The sequence below is a fragment of the Erpetoichthys calabaricus genome, chromosome 14 (genome assembly GCF_900747795.2).
Source record: "Erpetoichthys calabaricus chromosome 14, fErpCal1.3, whole genome shotgun sequence".
Lineage (NCBI taxonomy): Eukaryota > Metazoa > Chordata > Cladistia > Polypteriformes > Polypteridae > Erpetoichthys > Erpetoichthys calabaricus.
The window spans coordinates 78,171,931-78,190,245 of record NC_041407.2 but is presented as its reverse complement, the minus strand read 5'-3'; the positions used below and the strand labels follow the sequence as shown (position 1 = coordinate 78,190,245).

Below are 18,315 nucleotides of genomic sequence, written 5' to 3'. Positions count from 1 at the left end.
CCAACAGAGTCCTCCTTTAGCACAACTGGATTACTTCACTAATTGACTTGGCGCTGGGGGGTGTACGGGATGCTAGGATGGCCTTTTAATATGAAATGAAGAGGTGCGGGACCATGAGCGATTTCTTGCTGGTGATAACCCACAGGAATCTCATGTTGGCTCAACAACAATCAACTTCCAGCACAGACTGGGAATGTATTTTCAAGGCACTACCTGTAACCTGTAAAAAAAAAAAATTAGGAGGCATCAATATGCCATTGCTTATATGCTTTGCAGCAGTTAGGCTGTAGATCTGCATATTTTTCTTCCATACAGTTTTAATACATTATAGCTCTTGTTGGTGCTTTTAAACAATGCCATTAATTGTTGCCATTATCTTCATTTTAGAAAAATTGAGTGTTATAATAGTCCTCTCATGGGTATTTGTTAGAACAGATAATACATTTATCTGCAAAAGTGCTTTCAGTTTCCACTGCTTTCCTTGTTACACAACACAAAATAATACTACATTCTCAAACCCATTAATCCTTTTCAGGGTTGTGGGAGATAGAAGCCTATCCTGGCAGCACGGTGTGCAAAGCATGAAACAGCCCAGGACAGGAGAGCAGTCTGCACCCACACACTCCGTCACGACAGGCATATTCAGTCTCCTGCACATTTTTGGGGTTGTGGGAGGAAAATGGTAACAGGGTGACATGATCAAAGTGTTTCTATGCAGTTAGTGTGTTGATGACAGACCTGCTGGTGAAAGTTTGTTTTTTTAGTACTTACATATTGCAGCCTTCACAAGGATGGGCTCTGATTCCTCCGAGAACTCGCTGGTGCCAGCGGTGTTCACTGCCTTTACCCGGAAAGTGTATTCTTTCTGAGACAGAAGACCATCAACTGTAAATCTGGGGATAGATAAACAAGCACTAATAATCATTACCAGTTCACGGAGCAGCGCACTTCAGTTCATCAGTGCACCTACGGATGTTTCACAAGACAGCAGTCACTTAGTCAGTAAGTTTAAAGGTACAATCCACCCAAAAATTATATTTTCTTATATGTTCCTTGCTCTATGTAGTTTGTACAAATGCCCCAAAAGAATTTAAAACTATTGTTTTCATGCAAGATGGAGATAAAAATGTTTCTTGTACAATTTAAATCAGTAGTGACCAACATTAGACAACAGCAAATAATATCAAAATGTTCATGAAAAATCTCACAAATCTACAATTCAAATGCTCATTCTTGTCTGAGCGCATTCCATTTTAGCTCACGAGTGTGTTTTCCAGAAAGGATATATTTTTTTATTTTTTAGAAAGAATGCATGTTTGGGAACTTGTGAGTATACAACTGGATAACTTTACACGTGGATTATGTGAAACAGGTAAAGTGACATTTTTCTTTTTAGTAATGTTTTCATGGTTGTCCAAAATTAGTCACCAAAGACTCTTTTTTTTATCTCCGTTATGCATGAAAGCATGAAAACATTTTGTTCAGTCATTCAAGTTTTGATAATGAAGTGCCAACTTTAGTCTCATCTTTCAATTCTTGGCTGACAGGAGTTTAACCCGGCATGGTCTTCTGTGTGCTGACTGCACAGAGCAGCAGTCAAAGAGATTGAACCAGAGTAAGGATAGTAAAAAACAAACTAGCCAAGGTCAAAACGGATAAGTCAAGATTTAAAAGCAAAGCTTAGGATATAGATCAAATATCACAATTAGAGAATTGTAGCGAGAATGTGAGAAACCACAGATAGTGAATATTGCCAAAGCTAAAATGTTAGACATAAATCTTAATTGAGGAGCAGAAAAGATTTTCAAAGAAGAGATTCATTTAAATGGTCAAACATAAAATCCTAGATATAAGATTGTATCCAGAAACTTGGATCATGAATGCCCTGTGTTGCTGGTGTAGGAGCCATTGCTCTGAAATTGTCACTCAGTGTAAGTTCTTGAAGACACAGCCTAGCAACCTGTGAGCACGTCTCCCACTACGGGTACTTAAGACTAGGGTGGCACCCATAACGAAGTGAAGAATGTGCCCTGAGAAAATGTATTTACTTTTAAACACCATTGAAAATTGATCAGATACAAAAAAAAAAAAAAAAACAATGTGTCACCCAGATTCCTTGACATCTAAAACCTGTGAAAGGAAGTTTCAATTATTTTGAAAAGCCAAGGAGAAACTGTAAAAAATAACAGGTTATGAGATTCTGCCATTGCAGCTCATCTGCCCCAAGGTCTGAGGCATTGTGCATTCAGAGATGCTATTCTGTGAACCGCTTTGTTACTGTTATGGATGGCCCTTCTGTTAGAATGAACATATCTGGCCAATCCCCTCTCTCAGGAAGACAAAAAGGTTTTATTATGTCAATTGTATTAAGTGGGCATTGGGCCACCATCAATCACCAGAATGACTTCAACCTTAATACATATTGTACCAAAGCCATGGACTTTGTTAGAGGGAGACATCATCAACGCTCCGTAAGAAATTGTACCCTTTGGTGTTTTGATAATTGGATTTGAAAAACACTTTATACTCCACCATAAGTGAACAAATGACTTTAAATTTGATGAGTGGGATGGCAGTGATACATTATTTGCTTTACATTGTTATCAGGCTCTCCAAGCCAATAATTGACCAATTTAATCTGGTGAATGGGAAACTCATCCTGAAAGACCTCTATCATCCGCATAGAGATGCTTCATCAAAGGATGAATGTGATCATTCAGAGCTGATTTGTATTCATCATTACTTACAATGGAATGTACATTATTACAGAAATATCCATCTCACCAAATCACAGACTTGCTGGAACAGTTCAGTGTGGGAATCAAGGATTTGGGCTTGTACAGTAGTTTGTTTTTTGGGTTGTGTCCCACATACATATTTAAGACAGGATTAATGATGACTTATCTGACTAGAAGACTTTTTCATTGCACAGTATGACACTAATTTTGTTCTTTCAAGTACTTTACCATCAAAAGTACATTTTTAGATGCAATAAGAAGTTTACGCAACTCGACCATAATATCCCTATTTGTAAAGCACAATATTCGTGAAAACGTCCTTCTCCTGTTTTAGACTGACATTTCCATCAAATGATCCAGCCAGAGTTGAAACATTGCTGAGCTGAGTAGTCTTCAACAATGGCAGTCCCGCCAACTGTAGCTCCTTATTTAGTCCTCTTTAAAGGTCACAGAGATCTCTTCTTGGAATGATGCCAATGTCATGAACAACTGGTCAGCTTTTTTTTATACATGACCTTAAGAATGTTGAAATGTTACTTACTTAAGCCTCTCAATCATCAGGGTGGTATAGCAGCACCTGCTTTCTTCCATTCATTCACTTAATTCATTCTTTTACGTTATCAAGTTCTTGAGTTCTGACCTCAACCTGGTACCCTCTGTATGAAGTCTGTCCATGTGATGGTTTTTCTGTCGGTACTCGTGGTCAGTTTCCTCATGTTGAGGACATGTGTCGTGTGCTTTGAGCATGCACTGCATTGTCAATGGTTGGCTCGTGACTGATGACATGGTTGGCCTCGTGACTGATCTTGTCCAACCCCCATTACTGATTTATTTAATGTTTAATAAATGGGTGGATTGACAGATTATGCAATGCCTTTCACAATGACCGTGATCCATGAAGCACATTTACATTATGCTTGTGTTCTACTCTTATGCATTAGTAATGACATAATTTTCAGAGACATAAAAAATGCAAAAGAAAACTAACCAGTTTACATAGAATAATGAATTAACAGAATCCTTTAATCTTTTATTAGCATACTATTGAGTTCTTTTACTTCTAGTTCATTAACAAAGTAGTAAAAATAGTGAAAGTCTAATCCACCATTAGATTATATCCATAAATAAGCAGCATGTTTTTTTTTAATTTCAAACTGTTCATGGGTGAACACTTTAAAATCTATTATGTTTATGCTAACAGCTATGATTTTTAATGGGTTGTTACGAGCATGAAGAGGAACAGAATGCGAATGTGTTAGCTATCTCTTTGATAATTTTAAGTGGAAATTGAACAAATGTCACAGTAACATCCTGACAAATTAGCATGTTTTTTTATAAATTCAGAATATTTACAATATTATATAACAACTCAATACAGAAATGCGGACATGCATCCACATGTATTGTGAATTATTTATTTAATTTAAGTGACACCATTAATTAAATTGCTTCTAAGCTTTGACAGTCGAAGGAATACAAAGCTTTGCATACACCAACTGCTTGAGTTTTGGAAAACAGGAAATAAGCAGTGATGAGCAAAACAGTCAAGGTTCAATTTGCATACAAATTTTTGAAACTGACTTGACATTAAAAATAATTTTGCAGGCAGTTCGCAATTGCAAAATGTGCACTAAAGAGTTTTCTGGAGTTTTAAGATGCTTTTTTGGGTGGAAAACAATGGGTATTGTTCCCTAAAGTCCCCTGTCTGCTTGCATATGCATTGAAAAGGAGGAAGACACTATGGATTCATCAAACCCATAATACATTATGCAACAAAATGTCTTCTAGTGTAGTCGGTAGGATGTTTCCTTTAAGGCTTCTTGTTTCAGTTTATTTTTATGTAGCACTCTTCTCTGAGTACAGACTGTTAAGTGCATGCATGTCATGAATGTGGTTCTGAGAAGATTATATTTATTTTGATATTCTTTGTTATCATTTTAATTTCATTCACTCTTAATATTATTTACTACAATGCCATTTTGTTTGTTGATTTCATGGTAGTTATATTTCTTGACTGTGGCTATGTTGTAGAATACTGATATGACCATTGTTAACACTTGATATTGGCATTGCATGTGTCATTAGCATTCTACTAATATTTAAGATGACAGAGTAGTACAGTGTTTAGAGTCTTTGTAAAATTTAATTACAGAAAGGATCTTTTAGTGACAGAATCTTTTGGAAAACTTCAGTTTTTTTTCTAGTTTCGATGCTTTATCCCTTATTCTCTATGTTTATAAACCCTGCTCTGTCTCCTGACCATTTTTTGCACCCTCCGTCATGGCTTAGTTTTGATCTCTTGAGGCCTCATGTATAAACAGTGCGTACGCACAAAATTGTTGCATACATCCATTTCCACGCGCATATTGCAAAGTATAAAAACTAAACTTGCCATAAAGCCACGCACACCAGTCTTACCCTGTGTGTACGCAAGTTTCCATTCGGTTTTGCAAACTGGCGGCACCTAGCGTCAAAACAGTGCTACTGTACCTGTGTGGTTTCCCTTCCTTTTTTAGATTCACATCCTTGACGCGACTTTATCAAATGCACTGAAATTAACCACATATCATTTATTAATTTAAGGCATCTGATTGTAATCAACCTGTTACAATATAAAGGTCCAGGCTGCTTTAATGTTGTTACTCTCAGTGCACCACTCAGAGTATTTTAACCTACTGTTTCTGAGTGTGGAATCATACCTGTGCAGCAGCCGATTGGAAAGTTCTACAGCGGTTGTGTCAAAAGCGCAGAGGATTATCGGGATACAGCATCTACCCTGGAGAACACTGATAGCACACAATGCCTCAGTCATGTGCACAGTCTATTCTATGTTTCAGAGCCTTTTCTGTAGGGACCTCACGGTTCAGAAACAGTTTCATCATTCTAAGAGCTCTGAACACGCTCAATCAGTCCATCAAATGCTCCTGGTAGAACTGTTTGTACTTAGAATTACAATAAACCTCACTGTAAATTTGCACTACAGTTGTTAAAATTGCATAACTTGAGCCACTTTATGAACCATTTTGACTATCTGCACTATATGTACATGTATATTATACTTATGCTTTAATATTGTATATTTTTGATTGTTTTTTATCATATTCTTCTTTTTCTTCATCTTATTATTTTATAGGAAAATAAGTTTTTGGATGATTTGCATATTGAATCTCATTGTACCATACAATAACAATAAAGTAATTCAATTCAATTCAGAAGATGATGACGACTGACTTCTAAGTCGATTTAGATTTCCAAGAGCTATCCTCTTGGAGCTCTTGATATTTTTAAGATGAAATGCATTAAAGTATGTATATTACATTATACAGATACATTTTTTACTTCATTTAAATAATGTATACAGTTAATAATTAAAGATGTGGGCAAGGTGGTGCAGCGGTAGCAATGAGCTGGTGCCCCGTCCAGGGACTGGTCCTGCATCGTGCTGTATGCTTGCTGGGACTGGATGGATAGATCAATGGAATAATTAAACATGTACTATGAAGATATTTCAATGTTTCTTAAAAGTTTTGAAGAATCGCTGTTCTAAGCTTACAGATGGTCTGACATTTATTAAAGAGCTTATTGTGCAGCGATTGGTTACTTGGAGAAAGAATAGGAAGGACAGGAATTGGGTGTTGATACATTTGAAAGAGACAGTACTGCTGCATTATCTCATTGAGGGTCGTGCACGTACCAACAAGCATCTTGTAGGAGGCAGGAACAATCTCTGGACGGGGCACCAGCTCATTGCTACCACTGTGCCACCATGCCCCCATGTTTAATGCATGCTTTAATTAATTTCATCATGAAAATATCAAGTAAACATCTTAGTATTTAAATTGTTCAGAGAGCTGTAATATCATGAATGTCATGTATTCTGTGTCCTGTCGGTGTAAGAGAAAGCCCATTTCAGAAGCACGTTGTGATTTACACACATAGAGCACATAGAAGAGTTTATACAATACACTGCATTTAATGTGCTACTTTAGATATGATAGGATCTGAAAAACTCTATTAAATGTAACATTTATTTTAAGATTAAGTTTACGACGTTCTACTTTAATGACAAAATAAACTACAAGATTAAAGAGGACATTTTAACCTTTGTTTCCACTGTGTCCCTATTTTTTTTTCTTTTCTTTGTACCCTAATACGCTTCCATATGACACTCAGATGGTGGGCTATGAGTCTCCTTTTCATGGCGACGTTGATATCTGACCGCTTCATTTTTTATTTCAGCCATTGTGCTGCTTTCTAAACTTGAACTTTCGAGTGTCTCTGCCACTCTGTATCATTCGATCAACTTCCTTTTGTTGCTTATACCACTGCTTAAGCCAACAAATAGTAATTTTTTCATTGCCTCCTCTTCGCTTTTACTGAAATTCTTTTTTTCACATGCTTTTGCCATTGGCTTTTAACCAAATACTGAACTGGGAAATTGATATTTATATTGAATTGCATATTAAAATATGCAAAATTCTGGGGTGAGTTGGGGTGGAGCGGCAGGTACGTGCACATGCTTTACTTTTCACGCTGGATGGGATTAATGGAGCTGAAGTGTGTGGAAGTTGGCTTGCGCACAGTTTTGTGCATCTGAATTTTTTTGTGCGTATGCACATTTCCACTTTTGTCAGTACACCATGTTTTAGTGCAGTGGTTCTCAAACTGTGGGGTGGGCCCCCCTAGGGGGGCGCGAAGTAACAAAAAGGGGGGCGCAAAGATGTGAAAAAAAAACAAGAATTGAAAATATGAAAAATACATCTATTGAAACCACAACAAATTAACTTAAACTACATTCTGATACTAGAAAAATAAATATAGAGTTAGAAAAATGTCGATAAAAGTTAAGTAGGTATAATAAAATATGCATCTATGATATATCATTAATTTAAAAAGAACAAATTGGTATTAGTGGGCTCCTTTCAAAAAAACCTTAGGGAGGCGCGATTAAAACTGTTATGAAAACTCGGGTCGCAAATACTTAAAGGCTGAGAAATGCTGTTTTAATGTGAGTTCTATGCACAGCGTTATGCATGAGGCCCCTGGTCATTAACAAAGTATTTTTCTCAACATTTTCCCTCCTTGCCATTATAGTACACATTCTGCACATATTCTTTATCCTCTGTACATAGTTTAGATTGTAGGGATCAATGCATAGTAAAATTGGATAATGTAACCTTACTGGAATATAATCAAACTGTGTTTATCACATCCATCAGTTTTCTTAATTACATGTTTAGTTGAGGGTCATGGGAGCTGTTGCCTATACCATCACATTGGACACAGAGCAGGGACCATCCCTGGACATTGTGCCATTTCATAGGACACACATTTACATACATAATCACATTCACACATGATCAATTTAGAAATATCACAACATACTTCCTGGCAAATCTAAATATTTACACAATAAGTTATGGTCATAACTTGTAATTTTTTAAGTGTTTTGTTATAACCAGGGTCTCATCACTACCTCAAATGTTGTTTCTTTTTTATTTATTTATTTTTTTTCTTTTGTAATTCATGCCCCAGAGAATTGTCTTGTTTTCTCCTTACTTGAGCTGAACATTTTGTACGTCGATTGTGTGTGTATTATTTAAGTTTATGAATTAGTTTATTCTGTTTGTTAACTTCTGTGTCCTTTCATGTTGAGCCTAAGGGGTGAGGCCCCCGGTACTGCTGCTGTTGGACTGCCTCAGGATTATATACAGTATGTCTGCGTAGGGTTCTTTGCTAATGTTGGGGTATTGGTGACAACTTCTCTTATTCATCTTGAATTTTGGATTACAATTCTAGTAAGTTTTTTCTTTGAATTTCTGGTTTTTAATTTTTTGCTCTGGATTATGGTTTCAATGTCTGGATCACAGACTGGAGTTGTTTATCTTTAGGTTTGCCAGTCTGCTTACTTTTTGACTTTTTCTTGTATTTGTTTTTCTTTTACTAGATCTTTTTTTAATACATCTTTAACAGTTCAAGAGCCACGTGTTTGTTAGTGGAGCTAGAGCTTTTTTTTCCTGGATCTCCTCTCCCTTTACAAAGTTAAAGTGAGATTTTCAACCTTAGCTTCATTTTGGTTTATGTAGCTTGTGAAGCCTGCTTTCTTGGGTTTGGGGTTAGGCAGAATCTTAATTCTTGTTTCTTGATTCATTTTTGAAGGCATGCCATTAATTTTAGTGTTTTGAGAGTCCTGCACCATTGCAACACAGAGTCACTATTGGAGACAGAATCTTTTTATCACGTAATTTTTTTTGTTTTGTTTTGGAGACTGAATGCTTAACATTTTGGATTTCAGGCCAACTCTTTAGCCATTAGACCATCACCAGTCCTGTCTGCCTGCCTGTGATAATGTTGCACATGCATATTTAATACATTATTTAATTTTCATTTTGTATTGTGCTATTTTTGGCGAGAGTGTGCTTTATTATGAACTGTTTATTGATTCAGCGGCAGGGCAGCTCTGATTTTTACAGACCCACAGTTGTGTCCATCTGTGAAATGTTTTGTTGTTATATCAAAGTTCATTTATACTCATTTTCTATTAAAACCAGAAAGCAGATGAATCTAGGCTAAAGACTAGTTACTGATTATTCCCACTGCCTTTTTTCTAGGTTTTCTGGAGCCACCCATGAAATTTTGGCGAGACCACCTTAAAGTAGGTCATGATGACACTGTGGTCACTGATAAGCTTCAGTGCCCCAGGCTTTTGTTGCTTTCACTTGGTTTTATTTAGTGTAAAATTCAATTATTTGTACAGTGTTTAGTATATATTGCAAATTTTGATATATTTAGAAAGAATGAGTGAATGCAAAATCAGCATGAAGAGATGGACATCGTGCACAGTGCAAAACAGTAGCAAAAATCCACCTTAATAAAAGGATAAGTGTCAGTGTGTGTGTCTGTCCACTTCCTGTGTCTCAGTCACTCCAACAGATGGCGCATCACAAACATTAATAGTGCTTTTACAAATCCTAGAGTAAATGGCATATAACAGAGACACAGGCATTGCATGGTCCACTGCAAACGTTAACACTAAGGTGTAAATTGATTATTTAAATTTCAACCTATCTTAGACGGAAGCACCACTTGTAAAAAATAAATAAATAAATAACTGGAAAGTAGCAAAATGAACATATAACACTGCAGTAATTCCTTGCAGTGTATACTATACTTGTATACTATGTCTTTTTTGTTATGACTGGCACTTGCTTTTGTGATTTTTCTTATTTTGCATTATTTCATTTTTTTTCTTCTTTTTCTATGGTGGTGAATCCATTTTTGACATTACTTTTTGCAGATTTAGACAGTTTAACAATATTAGGTCATGTTGAATTTCATGATTGTCACCATTTTGTGTGTGTTTGTGTATTAGTTGTTATGCAGTTTCTGGAAAGTCACGTCCAAAGTAGTGCATCAAGGCGATCTTGACTGTTAAATCATTAAAGATTGCAGATAGCATTTAAAAACTTCAAACCCTTTTTTTTTGCTTTCAAATTATGATTTAGGCAGTGGCAGTGATTCTTAACCTTTTTTTCTCACGACCCAGTTTTGCCTATTGTATGTCTTTGCGACCCTCAGTCATTGTGGAACAGCAGCCGGTCATTGGGACATTACCCCAGTCATTGCCCTTCCCTCTGTAGAATCGCCAGCAACTGTTATCGTTCCTCCTTGGAGAATGGCCAATGAATGAAGTCTGGGGGATTTCATTTCAGTCTTGCAATTCCATCAAATGGCTTTCTGCAAACGATTCACAACCCTATCTCATTTACTTCAAATGTAATTCATGACTCAGCACGACCCAATTACAGATGGTTCACGACCCACAGTTTAAGAAACACTGGGCTATGACACTTCTTCTGGTTCTGTTTTCCTTGCCCTTGTGGCATGCCTTTTCTACTTTGGCACAATATATGTATGTGGTGTGACTGCAAACTAAGCTAAACCTGGAAAAGACCCACTAAGTTCAAAAAGACAGTAAAGATTACAAACAAGGTTTGAGGGAGAGATTGTAAAGGTTTTATTTCTCATTGATTCTGGAGATTCCGAAATGGAAACTTTACTGAAGAGCTGTGATAGCAGAAGCTGACTGAGCTGAGCTGCTAAAGCCAACAGTAGGGCATGTCCTGCATGGTTTAGCCTCACCAGTCAAACCAGACAAGGTGATTGTGGTTTTCGTTCATATTGGTTAAATATGCAAACATCTGTCATTCATATTTAAATGGTATCAATATCTTAGTAGAGTCCTGTTTATTTTCCTTGGGAAGAAACCTGAAATTGGCCTTCAACCAAATTCTGGCTGCTGGTCCTTGCTGTTATTGGGGAAGCAACATTAATGCCCTCAGGACTCTGCTATACTCTCTTTTGTACTCTTTGTGGAAATTCAATGCACTGTGACTCTGAACTGGCCCAATCTGAGCATATGGCAGTGTCCTCCTCTACAATGAACTGACAGACTTGGCCTGCCTTATATTATGGCCAGACATTGCTGCAATAGCTGTAGGTCCCAATAACAGAAAACGTAGGTGTGGAAAATTAATGGATGAATATACAGCATGATACATGAGACAGTCAATTGAATTACTTTGTGTAAAGCTCTGCATGTTATATATGAGGAGTGATGAAAATGTTTTAAACCTAAACCTGAAATAGATATCATGTGGTGCTGATGTTTAAAGTGGAAATACAACAACAACATTTATTTATATAGCACATTTTCATACAAAAAGTAGCTCAAAGTGCTTTACATAATGAAGAAAAGAAAAATAAAAGACAAAATAACAAATTAAAATAAGACAACATTAGTTAACATAGAAAAGGAGTAAGGTCCAATGGCCAGGGCGGACAGAAAAAACAAAAAAAAACTCCAGATGTGAAATAGAAATAGATGTGTGATAATATATGATTGTTTCCTGCCTTGTGCCCTGTGTTGGCTGGGATTGGCTCCGGCGGACCCCCGTGACCCTGTGTTCGGATTCAGCGGGTTGGAAAATGGATGGATGGATGGATAATATATGTGAATAATTTACAGTGTATGTTTCTTGTTCTCAGAAGCAAATCAGGATAGGGATGACTGTATACGGCCAAGATAACCTGGTAATGATTCAGTTTAACTAGAGTTATGTATCATCCTAGGTGTGTCCTTTGCTATATTATGTGTAATTTATGGTGGTGGTGCATGACTGCAGCATTTGCTTTGTTGGACAGAATATTTGATTAATTTTTTACCAGATTACATATTATAAGTCATACTCATATTCTGAACTCTTCTCATAAGCCATGCCAGACTCCCTTTCTGGCTATAACTATGTTTAGATTAGATTAGATTAGATTAGATTAGATTAGATTAGATTAGATTAGATTAGATTAGACTTTATTTGTTCCCAAGGATAATTAAAATTTTACAGAAACTCAAAACATGCTTGGTGAAACGTGTCCTCCATCTCTCTTCATTTTGGGATGGTAGGAAATACTCAGAAACTCAGGCACTTTTATGAATTAATTTCTATTTCAGTGCAATGACTCGAATGTCTGCAAATGTGGAGAAGGTGATTGTAGTGACAGAGGTCCATAGAGATATGAGTTTTAAAAACAAAAATGGTGCGCTCAGGCTCGGTGGGCTGTAGTAGTGAGTGGTAACTTGGCAGAGCATGATGGGTAATTGGCTTGCTTGGCATTCACGTGCGAACTTGCGTATCAGCCAGTTATGTCAATAACACTCTGGGGTCTGTGATCACAGAACCTATGCCCATTGAAAGATAGAAAAAGAACCCACTGGGGAGACAAGGAAAGATCAAAGGAGCAAAGGACAGAATCGAGAGTGTGAGCTAGCTCGGTGGAAAGGAGGCAGAATGGTCAGTGGCTCCATGGAGGATGGCACTCCTAGGGGTGGATCATCTCCTGCTGAGCAGTTTGAAGGAGTGGAGGCGATCTTAAGGTAGCTTGTAGACACCGTGGAGGGCATTAGAAAGATGGCTGTTTGGCTCAGAGCGTCCGGGCAGTTGCCAAAGGAGGTAGTTGGGCCGAGAGCATGTCAGCATCTCCAGCATGCTACAAGAACTGTTTGGTGAGCTGGAAAAATGGAAGGAGGAAGACACGCTGGGCTGGCAAGGCTAAGAAAGGGAACTGATGCGTACAAGGTTTTCTTTGAGGATTTTAATCGTGAGGATAATTTATTTATTGTTAACTGGTTTTAACCTCAGATTCAACACTTGTTTTTATTACAGATTATTTATTTAACCATTTCGAATGGAAGAAGAATACACTTATGCTTACTGAAACAAATAAAGTAGGAATACAAGCCTGTGCTAATCTCTGTTTACGGAACTGGAAGAGTATTATCACTTCTTAAAAAAGCATTCTTGTGAGTTTTTCCTTTTTTTTTTATGTTATTTCAGCCTATGATTAAATCTGCAGGTGTTTGCTCATGAAATCAATAGATATGCTCTTTATTTTCCTGCTAAACAGCGAGACAAAAGGAAGTACCCATAAAAAGAAGATCTAAATAAAAATCTGAGATAAACATTGCTGTCAGGTTCAAACAAAAATGTACAATTTCCCCAAACCACGAGCCAGATTCAGCCATGCCTAATTCAGTTTAACAGTGTCAGTGCTCTAAAATTACCCAATTAGCTTTGGTTTTTACAACCCAGGATTCTTCCATAAAATTATATCAGGACCAACGTGCTGCTAAAAATGATCTGGTGTACAGTAGGGACTCTTTGAGGAGTATGATTTTGCAGTAATTAGACAGAGCATTAATGATAATTAAAATGTAATTAATATGTACAGGCATAGCAATTAGAGGGCACTTAAGTTACCCACAATTTGACACACTACATTGAAAAAATGGTCCAAGTTTAACTGAAACTGCTTTTTTTCCCTTCGTTTTGTTTTGTTTTACTTCCCCTGGCCTTTGTTACTTCTGCTTCTTGTCTGTAGCAGGAACTTCAGTTTGTATTTCTCCTCTTTATCTCCTGGCCATTCTTCTGTTAAAAGCATGTGTGAATTCAATATGTTTTGATGGGCTTGTTTTATAATTCTGTAAAAACCCACATTTCTATCCTTTCACAGGCATATTGCAGAGATCTTGGCTTACTTCCTTTTCATGTCCCTTCCTTTAGTCTTTGGTTAATGGAGACAGGGATGCTCAGCGAGAAGCAAAGGTCTAAATAAATACAGCCTTGCAACTGTAACCTGGCACACTATGATGCAGTAAAGTTGCAAGTGTCAAGTTATCGAACCTATACATCAAAATGTTACCAAAGTCCTGCCACATATTACATTAGAATATCTCTGAAAATGAAAAATAAAGCCTGAAATCTACAACACAATAAATTGTGCAGAAAGTGAAGGGGTCAGAATACTTTCTGAATCCCCTGTATGTCCTGAGCAGAAGACAGATGGGTGCCGGCAATATTCTGTGCTGTCCTAGATGCAGCTTTCAAGGAGAAGAGTACTTTTTCATTCATTATTAATATTCTCAACAACTTTATTAATTTCAGATTCATGGGGACCCCATTATAAGGCACAATCATCTACTCCTCTCACAGTTCCCATTCATTTGCACTGGACCAGGTTACTGTCAGCAGCTAACCAACTATGAATGTTTTTGGGATGCTGGGATAAAATTAAAATATCAAGAAAAAATATGGATTTACAGGTGGAACATGCAGACTACAGTCAGTAATGTTTCCCTTCCACTGGGAAATTAATTATCTTTGTCATTCTCACACTTACCGCGTGCATGTCACTGGTTTGTTGTTTATTGTTACCCACTCGTTACTTCCAGCCTGGCGACTATACATGTAGTAGCCACCAATTTCTTCTTGGGTCTGTGGGCATTTCCACTGCAGAACAACAGATGTGTTTGTATTCCTACAGGCCACAACATCCCGTGGCGGTGGAGGGCGTACTGCAAATAAAAAAGCAAATAAGTAAAGAATGTCGAGCAGGGATGCTACTTAGACCTTCAACGATAATCTTTCTTTATTTAGCAGAGGTGGCTTAGAACAGCCAAAATGCTAATTAATTATTTTCTGGCCCCTACTTTTTTCAATACAGGGGCACAGAAAAGGATCCAACTGTCTATCACTGAGCACACTTAGTCACACACCTATTCAAACATAAGGGCTGCCTTAGAGTCACAATTCAAGCTAAATGTATTTGGGATGAGGGAGGAAAACAAACAAAACACAAAAAATCCCACACAGACACGAGGAGAACACACTAAACGTCATCCAGCTCTAATGGTGCTACAACAGATAGCACTTGGAAACCAGTTTGATTCCTGAGCTAAGTGCTTTCTGTGTGGAGCTTGCACACTCTGCTCATACATATGTGAGATTTCTTCAGAAGCCCCCCTAACCAACCATTACACCCCCCATACAGTGCAAAAGGCCCTGTAGTTTCAATACAGGCTTGACATGACTTTAATATGTACGTATGTGAATGTGTCCTACACTGGAACAGCATCCGATCCTGTCTACACACACTGTGCCCACATTAGCTTTATTAGGAATAAGTAGTTACAGAAAATGGTTGAATGGATTATGTTTAATTAAAAATGTTACATTTCAAATCAAGCCAATTTTATTCTAATGTGTAAATAGTGCAATTAAAGTATTTCTTACATTCCTCAGAACAGTTGTCAAAAGTAAAATTATGCAATAAAAAGTATACATAGTACGCAATATACATATATACAGTATTTGTCCTTATAATGGACTGTTCGTCAATCTTGCACCAGCAGATTCAGGGACAGTTACTGCCCACAAGTTGTAAGTGCACATGGCCCTGTACTGTTTGCCAGAAGGGAGAGGAACGACAAGTAGTGGCTGTGCTGGGTGGCCCAGATCTTTAACAGTGCTGTTTGTCTGTCGAAGGGAGCGTGTGTTGTACTGTAAACAGTGGATTCAGCAATTATACAGATGTATATACAGATGTCCAGTTTATTGTGTAGTAGATTTAATTTTAAATGGTGGGTAGCGCTGCTGCCTCACAGTTGAGAGACCTGGGGACCTGGGTTCACTTCCCGGGTCCTCCCTGCGTGGAGTTTGCATGTTCTCCCCGTGTCTGCGTGGGTTTCCTCCGGGCGCTCCGGTTTCCTCCCACAATCCAAAGACATGCAGGTTAGGTGGATTGGCGATTCTAAATTGGCCCTAGTGTGTGCTTGGTGTGTGGGTGTGTTTGTGTGTGTCCTGCAGTAGGTTGGCACCCTGCCCAGGATTGGTTCCCTGCCTTGCACCCTATGTTGGCTGGGATTGGCTCCAGCAGACCCCCGTGACCCTGTGTTCGGATTCAGCGGGTTGGAAAATGGATGGATGGATGGATGGATACATATGCCATTTTTGCCTATCAATCTACACTCAATAACCCATAATGACAAAGCAAAATTTATTAAGTTTTCATGCCCTTTGCAGTGGCACTCCAAATTGTGGTCAGATGCGTCCAGTTCACTGTAGTTATCCTTGAGATGTATTTCGGACTTGATTGGAGTCTACCTGTGGCAAACTGAATTGATTGGACATCATTTAGAAAAGCACACACCTGTGTCTATAAGTTCCCACAGTTCCCACTGCATACCAGGGCAAAAACCAAGCCATAAAGTTCAGGGAACTGTCTGTAAACCTCCACTATCAAACTGTGGTGAGGCATAGATCAGAGTAAGGGGGTAAAACTGTTTCTAAAGCTCTGACAGTTCCCAGGAGCACAGTGCCATCGGTAGCTGTGAAATGGAAGAGGTTTGGGACCACCAGAACTCCTATTAGAGTTGGTCATCCACCCAAACTCAAAGAATAGACAAGAAGGGCTTTGGTCTGGAAGATGACCATGAACACAATAAGCTAAAAGAGTGAAAGCCTTCTACTGAAATGGGAAAGACTACCATCTCAGAGGCACTCCATCAATCAGACTTTTATGGCAAAGTGACTAGACAGAAGCCATGCTTGTGTCAAGGTAAATGACAGTTGAAAGGACTCTGAGTGCATGAGGAAAAATATTCTCTGGCCTTATGAGGAACAAACTGAACTTTTTGGGCAGAAGTCCAAGCACTATGTCTGGTGAGGACTAGGTACTGCTTATCATCTAGGCCTAAAGTGAAGCATTGTGGTAGCTGTATCATGCCATGTGGGGAGTGCTTCTCAGCGGCAGGGTTAGAGAGACTAGTCAGAATTGATGGAAGGATGAATACAGCCAAATACAGAGAAGACCTTGAAGAAAACCTTCTCCAGGGTGTGCACAACTTCAGACTGGGAGACAGATCACCTTTCAGCCTGACAATGACCCAAAGCATACAGCCAAGACAACATTGGACTGGCTTCAAAACAAGTCTCTGACTGTCCTTGAGTGGCTTAAACCCCATTGGACATCTGTGGAGAGATCTGAAGATGGTAGTTTACAGACCCTTCCCTTCTAGTCTAATGGAGCCTTACAGGATCTACCAGGAAGAATGATATAAGCAACCCAAATCCAGGTGTGCAAAGCTTGTGGCTACGCTAGAGGACTCGAAGTTCTAAAGGGGCTTCTACAAAGTACTGAATTAAGGGTCTGAATGCTTATATGAATGAGAGATTTCAGTTTTTAATTTTAATAAATTTGCAAATCTTTCTGAAAGTGTGTTTGCACTTTATCAAGTTATTAAGTAGAGAATGATGAGTAAAAATGGCGAATTTATCCATGTAAAATTAAATCTACAACACAATAAATTGTGCAGAAATTAAAGAGGTCAGAATACTTTCTGAATCCCCTGTATGTCCTGAGCAGAAGACAGATGGGTGCTGGTAATATTCTGTGCTGTCCTAGTGGGTACAATCCTAATGGAAGAATTTTTTTTTTATCAAGTAGGCAGTTTTAATTTCTTAGTTAAATTATTTTGGAGCTGCACTTTGTCCTTTTGTCAGCCGTTAACCCGAGGGCGACAACTGTTGCATTTCTAAGATTAATGGTTACACCACATTTCTTGAAGGCTGGTTTTGAGTGTTGCCTAAAAATATTAAGTGTTTTAGAACTTCATGTTGTTCCTAACAAAAGTCGGCATTTGTTTAGTAATAATGGCATACATCAACATTGTTTCTGACATCAGTGCTTAAAAATAAACCACTGCTCCATGAGGAGATTTGTCTCCTGTTTAAAAATACTGGACTGTTCCTGCCAAACTGATAAAATGCTTCTGGCTGTAACTTTCAGTCAATGAATGTTTAGCAATTCTGATCATTTTATCTGTTTTGTTTCTTACCAGTTTAATGTGTTTTAGTCTATCTAGCAGAAAACAGAATATTGGGCATTGTAATGGAAATTCAAATTATCATATAGCATAGCATTCCCATCCATCCATTTTTTTAAACCTGCTTCATCCTGAGCGGTGTTTTGGATGACCTGGAGCCTATCATATCATAAGAAGAATATTTATATAGAATTTTTTTCTAACTACTCAAAACTCTTTACATGGAGAGTGAGGAGCCACTTAAACCACCAACAAGTAGTAGCATCCACCATTTTTTTGCAGCATTGCGCTCACCACACATCAGATATTACATGATGAAGGGGAGAGAGAAATATGCAGTTAATTAAAGACAGGAGG

At 38.0% G+C, this 18,315-nt stretch overlaps 1 protein-coding gene across 2 annotated transcripts in view; it reads right to left on the bottom strand.

Moving 5' to 3' along the window:
- Window positions 1-18,315, bottom strand: part of myom3 (myomesin 3) — a 293,178-nt gene that overhangs the window by 116,513 nt on the left and 158,350 nt on the right. For both annotated transcript variants that reach the window (XM_051919078.1, XM_028819087.2), the window contains 2 exons: window positions 14,475-14,649; window positions 772-893 (listed from right to left, as the gene is read on the bottom strand). In XM_051919078.1, the coding sequence (XP_051775038.1) occupies window positions 772-893; window positions 14,475-14,649 (297 nt within the window). The remainder of the gene's footprint in view (window positions 1-771; window positions 894-14,474; window positions 14,650-18,315) is intronic.